This window comes from Syngnathoides biaculeatus, chromosome 8 (assembly GCF_019802595.1).
Source record: "Syngnathoides biaculeatus isolate LvHL_M chromosome 8, ASM1980259v1, whole genome shotgun sequence".
Classification (NCBI taxonomy): Eukaryota; Metazoa; Chordata; class Actinopteri; order Syngnathiformes; family Syngnathidae; genus Syngnathoides; species Syngnathoides biaculeatus.
In genome coordinates, this window is record NC_084647.1 from 24,656,964 (window position 1) to 24,667,268 (window position 10,305).

The 10,305-nt window shown below is 39.0% G+C and overlaps 1 protein-coding gene across 4 annotated transcripts; it reads left to right on the plus strand.

Annotated features, from left to right (window-relative positions):
- Positions 1-51: 51 nt before the first annotated feature.
- Positions 52-10,214, plus strand: tbcb (tubulin folding cofactor B). 4 transcript variants are annotated; one of them, XM_061826425.1, is made up of 7 exons: positions 52-169; positions 3,323-3,470; positions 3,573-3,716; positions 5,545-5,641; positions 6,509-6,700; positions 9,446-9,518; positions 9,621-10,214. In XM_061826425.1, the coding sequence occupies exons 2-7, from the start codon at positions 3,351-3,353 to the stop codon at positions 9,733-9,735; spliced, it is 741 nt and encodes a 246-aa protein (XP_061682409.1). In that variant the 5' UTR covers positions 52-169; positions 3,323-3,350; the 3' UTR covers positions 9,736-10,214. The 4 variants fall into 4 exon arrangements, with proteins under 4 accessions (XP_061682409.1, XP_061682410.1, XP_061682408.1 ...); XM_061826426.1 differs by having other exon boundaries at positions 65-169; positions 3,326-3,470; XM_061826424.1 differs by lacking the exon at positions 52-169 and adding an exon at positions 1,167-1,346.
- The last annotated feature ends 91 nt before the right edge of the window (positions 10,215-10,305 follow it).

The window sequence follows — 10,305 nt, forward strand, 5'->3', positions numbered from 1 at the left end:
GTTTTCATGATCTCGACTGATCTAAAAACAAACAAAAAAAAAGACTGGATGGCTCATTGGCCACCAAAACTGAAGTCACCGAAAGCAGATATCCGCCATCTTGATACTCCCAAAACAACCATGTTGACCTGTGCAGTGACGGTTTCGTGACTGAGAAAGCATTCCACAGGTAAATTAGAAAGATTTACTTTGTCAATGTTGAAGTTTGTTTGTAAAGGGGTTTTTTAAAATTATTTTCTGATCAGTTTAATTCACTTGAAGAACTTTCTTATGGTTGTTGTTCACTGTTCACTCTCTGCTTCACCTTTATGAACCGATGGTTTTTCGCAAAAAAGCAATGTAAATATTTTCCCAAACTTCATCAGTGGATAAGCAAGAAAGCAGATTTTCTGTGGAATTTTTGATGAATTTCATAATACAGAACTCTGCTATTTGAATTTGATTTTCAAATGCGAGGAAACAAGTTTAAATTTTTTGTCTGAAATAGGATGTCCCAGAGACAACAAGTGTGTTTAGCATGTATTTTCCCATTGCGAATCTAATGTTTTTATGACCAAAATCAATGCTTAGTTTTTTTGCCATGTTATGACGATAGTGCTTCACAGCATATTTTGGGAAAAGTTAACGTGTCACGGAAATTGGGCCCAAGGTAATACGCAAGGTTTCTTGGTAGTCGCGGTGTTATATGTCTTTCCTTTGCACTTGGCTTTTTTTGTCTTACCTAGTCGAATTAAAAATTCTTCATGTTACCATAACTGAAAAAATGTCAAACTCACACGACCAGTTTTAATTCAACATGCCAAACTTTGAGAAAAACCCCGCTATAATCCAACCTGTGAACCATGTTCTCCACACATTTTGGGAGGACCAAGATGGCGGCCAACCAGCTTCAACCAATCGACATACCGCTTGACGTGTATGCGCTATCCAGTCTTTTATTTTTTATATATTTTTTGTAAGATCAATGGAATTAAACAAATTCCTGGTTCATAGATCAATAGTAGAACTATAAAATACATTCTGGGACTGACTTAGTCTCAGTGTGGAAGAATGGAATATGTTCGGAACTCTTGGTTGTGGTCGGAACCGCTAGGGCGTATTAAGCGGTACTTCCGCCAGGTCTGAAATACAGTTGGTCCGAGTGTTGGTACTTTGATGTGATTGGTTTATTGAAGCTGTTGGGGTGGGGGCTGAGTGCCGGAAGCCGGAATTGTAGCTCCAAGCAAGAGTAACCATACAACGGCAAGACCTGCGACATCGCTTGGGAAAGCACAACAACGTGACTCATAGATTCACCACTTGGCAGAAATACCACAATTGCGGGTGCACTCCAAAGGCAAATATTTGTAAGTGACTATCATTAAAATTATCGCTTTAGTGGATCCTGAATAATTTATTTTCCGATGGGAGCAAGCCAAAGAGCTAACGTAGTGTTGCTAGGCGTTTTTTCCCCCTATCGTATCTAAAATCTTGCATTCGTACCACCAACACAACTTTGGTCTTAGGTGTTAAACGGTTTCATGCTTTTGGCTAAAAAACGAAATCCTAACTACAGTCAAAGTGAGAGTGGCAACTACTAGAAGAGTGGGCGTTGTCAGCCTTTTTACTTTATCACGTTAAATAGAACAGACCATGACTATCAATTTATAGCCGGTATGTCCTCGCGCGGTGTGCCGCCGTTTTGTTGCTGACAGACCGTTATATTGCAGCACTTTTTGTGGCTGTATGCACCGTTACAGTACAAAAAAAATATTGTTTTGTGTCTTTCGTGCCCTGAAACGCCCAATGTCGAATGGCATTGTTGTAAACAAATATTGTAAAATAAGTTTTAAAGTACTTAATATCCAGATATAACCACGCTGTTGTATTTGTTATTGTAGTGACAAGTTAGATGGGTGACTTTCATGTGCCACGATAGATTACTGTACTTGCTATTTCCAACATAGGGTAAGATAAGATTTAGGACTGTGAAATTTGCTCAATCGATCACACAAATTCGGCCTTGAAACAATTAAGTATATGAGCAGTCATTAGAACCAATTTGCGCCGCCCGGAACCATTTGGCCACTGTTCACTGTCCACTCATATTTACTACTCAGACATTTGTTACTGACAGCAACACTGTTGAGCCGGTGAAAAAGCTTTTCACTAAAACCTGTCTGTGATGACACTATTACCTACGTATTGTGCTCAACATGATTTATGAGTAAGCTTAATGGTAGTTATCGTTTTTTCTTAAAATGGCAAATGATTGTGTGCTAATGCTAACCGTTTAGCAATGTCTGATTTTGTTGTCTCAAATTGTGTAGCGTTTATACCATACAATACATTCAACAACAAAATAGGCTCTTTAAGGATAGACAATACATAAAATCCTGGTGGAATAAGAGTAAAATGTAATTTAGTTTTTTTTTTTTTTTTTTTTTGAGAGAGGGGCATTTAGACAACTGGTTAGTAAATCTGTCTCACAGTTCTGAGGACTCGGTTTGAATTCTGGACTTGTCTTTGTTGAGTTTGCATGGTCACCCCACCCCGTGCTAGCGTGGCTTTTCTCCGGTACTCCAGCTTCCTCCCACATTCATTAAACATGCATGATATCTTATTGTGAGACTAAATTGCCCGTAGGTGTGAGTGTAAATGGCTGTTTGTTTATATCTGCCCTGTGATTGGCTGGCAGCCAGTTCAGGGTGTGCCGCGGCTCCTGTCCAAAGTTAGCTGGGACAGGCTCCAGCACGCGGTTCAGAAATTGGATAGTTTATTGGTTATTTGTGTGTCATGGATGGATTTAAATTTGGGGGTGCAGCCATTACTCCAGTACTCTATGAAATATCTCTTGGATAATCGATTCTAAAAAGGTGTGATAGCAGTCTTCCAGACTGCGGTGCAGCTCCAGAGACATCTCAAAGAAAAAAAGCAGCCCAATATAAAACTTTAGTCTTTATGGCTGCTGCATCAATACAATGCGTAGAAACACATTCAACAGGGCCGTCCTATAGATATACGAGTCTGTTGTCTGGATATATTCATATTGTATATCTGTGACCCTGAAATAAAAAATTCGCTGCAGTACCAGTTCATAAAAGCGGACAATTCTGGAACTAAAAGACTTTGTCAACGGAAGGTTAAGTGACAAACGGAAGCTATTTTTTGACACATTGTTCGGTCCTGACGGTCCGTTGTGTTCAATATCTGTTATATCATGGTCACTTATGTCGAGGGTCCACTGTACGGCATAATGTTTGATTTCTTTGAATTGTTTTATTAGTTTGCTATTGTATCTAGATTTTAACTTTTTAAAAAATGATTATTATATATTTTTAAGCAGAATCTGAATCCAAGCTGTTGAGAAGATGGATGGTTCAATAAGTGTTGTTACCAATCCCTCCGTTAATGTGCGCCTTACAACCACCATCTCCTCCTTCGAGGTGAAGAGGAGGTTTGATAGAGGGATCACCATTGCAGAACTGAAGGTAAGCGGATAAACTGTACAAGGGTGTGAAATTATCAGGCAGCGAACAATGTCTTCAACTATGTATAGTGGTACTGGTGTTAACTAATATATTTTTTTTAAGGGAAAACTTGAGATGGTGGTGGGCGCCCCTGCCTCGAACATGGATCTGGAGTTGTACAGCACGTCGGACAAGTTATTACAGAAGTTGGACGATGACAACGCTTTGCTGGGCTCTTATCCCGTGGATGATGACTGTAGAATACATGTATGGAGCTGTGCTTGGTTTCTAGTGGTTGACATGAAGAGACACAGAGTAGATGGACAAATAAAGAAAACAGGATAGAGGAGTTAAGCGACTGGGGTGGGGACGAAAGAACAAAGGGCGCAACAGCTGTATCAACAACAGTAATATTCCCATTTAAATCAATCTATCCAAGTGTTTTCATATTCAAATGATCGTTTTATACAAAACTCGGATGATATGCCACTTGTGGTTAAGACGGCAAACCGATGCAACCAGATATCTGTTCGCAAAGGCCACCGATGCGTTGTATCGGCAGTAGACGCTGTTATTGATACAAAATCACGCCGGACTCCTTAGATTTATCAGTTGTAGGGCTGTGGACTGGATATCACGAGCCAAGGAATCGGTTGGCTGATTTTCATCTCATAAAACAAGTTTGTTTGTAGTGGCAGTCCTAACCTGAATGCCACAGTGCCCCGTGGCTTTTTAAATATTATTTGTGCAGTTTGTGAAGAGAAAACCTTCAAAATGAATTTTGTTGATGGGGTCCATTTAATCCAATTGGGTGGCAGCCAGTTCAGGGTGTGTGTGTGTCCCACCACCATGCCTGATGATGGCTGGGATAGGCTACAGCACTCACACGACCCTTGTGAGGATAAGCGGCTCAGATAATGGATGGGTCATCATACATATATGGTGGAACCGTGATACAGCTGTAGACTGTTGGCCTCACAGTTCTGAGGACCAGGGTTCAAATCCCATCCCCACCTGTGTGGAGTTTTCGTCTTCTCTCTGCGCCTGCATGTGTTTTCTCCGGGCACTCCGGTTTCCTCCCACATCCCCAGAACATTCCAAATTAATTGAACACTCTAAATTGCCCGTAGGTGAGATTGTGAGTGCGACTCTTGTACCCTGCTTCCTGCCCAATGACAGCTATGTTTGCAAACACTGCAAAAACACATTTTGTTTTTTGTCTCACTGTCTGAAGTTAAAAAAAAGATAGCCTCTCTTGTTTCAGGTCAAGTCAGGATTACCAAAACGATTTCATTTCGTTTAATGCCGCAATAATGAGAGAATTTCTTGGTTGATTTTCCGTCCCCTGTGTAGTGCCGAGTCATTGGGAAACGTGGAATTGAATCGCTGAACATTTTGGGCGGCATACCGCAGTATTTGCTTGAGGAGGTATCTCGTCATCTTTAAAACGATAACCCTTTGATCCCGTTTTGACTTTGAAAATGATCAGCACCAAACTGTTGACTATACACAATCCCAAATAATCACATGTAACAGAAGTTCCCAGTAGCCTATAACATATTGAGAGCGGAAACTGTTATGCCACCTGTCCTCTCACCGGAAATGTTTTGTGTTGCCGCAATATGGCTATTAATTCTCAATTAAAATTTTTCCATCTGTAATTAAATTTTATGTTTTAGAAGAAATCACTTGATCATTTACCAAGCTAAATTAATGGTAAATTATTAGAACGTGACTAGATACCTTTAGTTTAACTTTAAGAAAGGAATACAATGAAGAAAGGCTCGATCTGGGTAAAAGAATGGAGCAACCCATATGTGAGCAATCCAATCCAATGATAAAAATCAAAACAAAAAATAGTGTAATAACGTACACCTATAACCTCAAAATAAAGATGACTGTAATTTTTTTAAGGATGATGAGTTATGCAAAAATACTACAATCATAATTTCACTTACTCCCTGCTCAATTTTAATTCACTTTTGCATATAAACGCATTAGCTTTCTTAGTGGTTTTCATTTAATCACTGTATGTTGTGACAGAATTTTTTTTTTTCTTTAAATGATCAATTCTGTATCTGATTTCCTTTTTCAGGTTATTGATCAAAGTGGGGGGCAGTTAGGAGAGTTTACTGATGTCAGCAAAGTGGAAAAGTTTGTTCTGTCGGACGAGGCTTATGAAAAGAGATCAGGTAAGTTTGCTCTATGCCGTTGTCATGTTAAGATCCATCAAAAATGGTATATCAAAGCCATAACGCATGAAACGATGTTTTTACTGTAGTTTCTCGTGTGTAATATGCACCCATGTATAATACGCACCCCCAAGGTTGTCTTCAAAATTGAGGAAAACCTTGTTAGTAATGTATTATGCATTTATACAATCCGTGAATTTGCTTCTACCCACTTGAACTAAAAATTTTTTTCAAGATCTGACGTTAACCGCTTTATTTGAACATGTAAAACTTTTTTTAACTTATTTGCTCCCATTTTGAAATTCACAGCCCTAATTTTATTTAGTAAATTAGAAACACAAAGTTTTTCTCACATATTTGATTATTCAGCGAGCATTTTTAACATGGATACCATTATTTTAAGAAAACCTGAAGGACCAGGTGAACCACATTTTATTTTAATGGTATTCAAATTAAGCAAGCAAGGATTTCAGAAAAACATTAAACAAAACATAACCGTAACTTATTTAATGACGGTTGTTGTTGTTCAGTCATCAGTCATATTTGGGGAAAAAAAACAATATTTCACAATTTCCACCACGCTATGCAAACCCATGTCATATTGGTATGAGAGTGTAGCCTGCACCTCTTTTATAACCACTGGGGGGCGGTGGCATATTAGAATGAAAGTGTATACCTTTCGTATATATTCTAGGTGGATGACATTTTGGAATGAAAGTGTACAGATTTTTCATAACCATTTAGATGGCGACATAGATTTATAAAATGTCAAGTTTCTTTCCATTTGCCCACAATTTACCTTTGACAATTTTGCACAATATATGCGAGAAATTATGGTATACACCCTTGTCTATGTGTCTTTGTCAGAGTCAGCAAGGTCCTTCATGAAGAAGCAGTGCCTGGGCCGTTACAATGAGGAGGAATGGGCCAAGAAGAAAGCCAACAGCATTGCTCGGGAGGAGGAGCAGAAGGCGGCTGCTGATGCCATTTCCGTGGGCAGCCGATGTCAAGTGCAAGTACCTGGGCAGCCCACAAAGCTTGGCACGGTCATGTATGTTGGTAAGTCACAAAGAACTTCACAAAGATATTTACAGATTTTAAGGTTAATGACAGGTCTGTATCCCATTAGCTACTACTTATATAGTAGAGTTGCAACAGTCACAGAAGTTTTAAAGTTGGAAACATTTGATGGGAAGTAACATGAATTGATGGGAATAAACTGCAACTCTCCAGGAGTTTACCCATTTGAAGGTTTGGGCTTAATAGAGAATCTACAGTGGTTATAAAAAGTTTACACACCCCTGTTCAGCTGTCAGGTTTTTGTGTTATAAAAAAAAAAAATGAGACCAAGATAAATGCTTTTCAAACCTTTTCCACCATCTACAACCTTTACAACTCAACGGAAATCCATGCATCTTTTCAAGAGGGTTAAGTGAAAATAAATAGCTGAGATAATGTGATTCCACAAGTGTGTGGACCCTCTTATAAGTGGGGATGTGACTGTTTTCAGAATTGGCTAGTCTCATTCAAACTCGTTAAACACACCTGCTGCCATTTAAAGTGGCTCTGATTAACCCTATCAGAAGTTTAGATGTTCTAGTAGGCTTTTCTCTATTTTGCTTTCTACCATAAGCCTGGTTTTGTCTTAACACTAAGCAGTGATGAAAGTCCTCCGGAGTTTCCCGGAATTCCGGATTTTCAAGTTTTCATGAAAATTGCCCCACAAAATTGAGGAAAAATTGCCTAAAATTAATCCAGATATGAGTTGACAACATTGAACAAACATGCGTTTGAGTTCATTGTTTTGCTTTCGCGACCGGAGCCATGTTGAGGCACTAATGCGAGTAACAGTAACGCCCCTCCCCTCGCATTATCCCAAGACGTCGCTTATTTTATGTAGTCTTGACAGTAATTTACGTGTTGATTTCATAAATGTTGTTAACTAAAGAAGCCTGGTCCAAAACAACTGGTTGACCGTACTGAAAATGTACGGAAGTTACGCCGAAAGCGCATGTTCACAGCTGCTTTACGTACTGCGAGCGCATTTACGTCGAAAATCAGCAACATCATGAGCCATGTCAAAGGAAATTCAGTCACACCAGGGGTGCTCATTGCGTCAATCGCGAGGCAGTGTGACTGCGTGCCCCCGTCCACAAAAAGGCGTTAGACTATCATCCACCTTGTCGCCTGATTCAGCTGTGGCCAATACGTCGAGCGCATGCACATAAGGGCGCGTTCCACCAAGCCGGCTTCCTATTTACGGCAGTCCCGCGATGCGTGCTTCTCCCCCCGCCCCCCACCCCACCAAAACAACACATCACGATTGGCGACAGGAATGTTTGTTCCAATGTATCGCTAGCTTGTTGTCACAAACGCCGATTATGTTGAAGTAAACTTTGAGCATTTTCAAAACATTGCAAGTATAGACCGTTCGTGTTTATTCCTTGACAGGCCAGTGCATTTAACTTTTCTTCAGTTAACGTTTGTCAGATCAAGAATTCTTATTGATGAAAAATTTTAAATACCGTTTTATATCATGTTCTACTAATATCAGTTGAAAATGGAAATTATCATTTCTGACTTTGAAATTTTAGTATTCTATTTTAGTTATGTATTTGTTCTTTATTTTTAATTAAGTTATCTTATATAAATCCAGTAAGTTATTTTAAGGCCATCCCTAATCACACCCGCAACTTTATCTGCGAGCATAACTGACCACACCCGTACATTTTTCAAACGTGTGATTTTGTGTGCGTGCGTGTGATCTATATCTAAGATAGTGAGCAATGTGATCGAGTGTATCAGTACAACGCGATGTAACAAGTTTGAGACTTAAACATGAATAATTACTACAGATCAACTTCTTTAACATGCTTTGCTGTACGGTGTAGAAATTCTAGGATATATTTTCATGTATATTCTATATACTATAATGTGGGAAAGGGACGATTTTAGATGTCTTTTTACTGATTAGATCACTTAATTCATTTGTCCCAAGATAAACTGGCATATTTTAAGCATATTTTAATGACAAATGTGATTTTGGGCTGTCCAGTGATACGGGGGATGGGGGGCAAAAAAATCTGGCCTTGGCCCTTGTGCAACTTCTGCCCAATTTTTTTTTTGGATGGATCAGGACTTGGAAATTTTACTTTCTATTTTTGTCTGAATTTTGTTCACAGATATCGCCAGAATGCACCACAGCCATCCATTTTTTTTCAAAAATTTCACGGGGGGCATGCCCCTGCACCCTCCTAGCAGGACTTCACACCTTCAGTGCTTGAATTTGTATTTTTTTCAGGAATTTTCTACTTTCATCTCAGGTCTTTGCTACTGGTACTGTAGTGGCATTAAACAAAAACAAAGGGAACTACGCGCTTGTGGAATTAATCAATAGATGCTCACTGAGCTCAGGTCTCAATGTAGTTATCAAAAGTCTTGTGACATATAATTTTCATGTGACTTGCTGAATGAATTTCAAGTTCTACAAGTTTAGGAGGATTCAACTTTAGAGGCTCTACTGTATAGTAATTAAGTAAGTTTCTTTCGGCTTGTCCCGTTAGGGATCGCCACAGCGTAATATCCCAGATGAATGCTCGTATTTTTTTGGCACAGTTTTTACGCTGGATGCCCTTCCTGATGCAACGGCTCTTGGGGTTCGCCAACTTTGTTAAAAATATAATGCATATGCCATTCTTTAAAAAAAAAATATATATATATATATATATGTTTATTGTTTTTGTAGTGGTTTATTAAAGGTTAGCAATTTTCTTGGGTAAACATATTTGTTTGTTTTGTTTCCAGGCACGACAGATTTCAAGCCAGGCCACTGGGTGGGTGTGAAATATGACGAGCCACTAGGAAAAAATGATGGCAGGTAAGAGTGATCTCATGCACTTTGAACCCAGTTGATTTGTTGCTCTTTTCCCTTTTTTTTTTTTTTTTTTTTTTTACTTTTATTTGTTGTCTTTTGTGACAGTTGCGCTGGCAAGCGCTACTTCGAATGCGAGAAGAACTACGGGGTGTTTGTGAAGCCCCTGAATGTGACTGTGGGGGACTTTCCAGAAGAGGATTACGGTTTAGATGAAATGTAGGACTGCAAGATTTGAGATGATAGAACTTGTCGATTTGGCTTTTTTCAAGAAGCCATGAACCACAAAGAGTGACATTTGAGTTGGCAAGGTTTTTTTTTTTTTTAGGTTTGAACTCCCTCATGTTCATTTCAATGCAGCAGAAATAATGGATGCCTATACTGTACATTCTTGATTCTGCAGGATGTGGTTGCACATGGGATTTTCATTTGACTCCTGTGTGCACTTCAACAGTACCTTTTAAACACTAACCTATCTTTAATATCCTTTTCTTCATACCAGTGTGTGTCTAAACCATGTCCTTTATGTACAGTATATGCAAATGTGCATGCACCAAAGGAAGATATTCCTTTCCAAACAAGGTTTGTGTGTGTGGGTCTGTGTAATTTGGCATACATCAGCTTCCCATGTAGATACATTCTGTATGTCTTCTTATTTTTATATTAATGAATTCCTCTCATTGAAAATGTTTGCACTCTCAACATGTTGTGTTGTTATTGAACCACTGCAATTTAACTTTGTTTGGAATCAAACGTGTGACTGTACAACTACCCCCAAGAAGACATTTAATTG

What these genes read in the sequence shown, in the direction of transcription:
- tbcb (XM_061826425.1), top strand. Translation starts at nt 3,351, where the DNA reads ATGGATGGTTCAATAAGTGTTGTTACCAATCCCTCCGTTAATGTGCGC. An exon ending in GGCTTATGAAAAGAGATCAG is followed by an intron (nt 5,642 to 6,508) that starts GTAAGTTTGCTC and finishes TGTCTTTGTCAG; the next exon opens with AGTCAGCAAGGTCCTTCATG. An exon ending in TGGCACGGTCATGTATGTTG is followed by an intron (nt 6,701 to 9,445) that starts GTAAGTCACAAA and finishes TTTTGTTTCCAG; the next exon opens with GCACGACAGATTTCAAGCCA.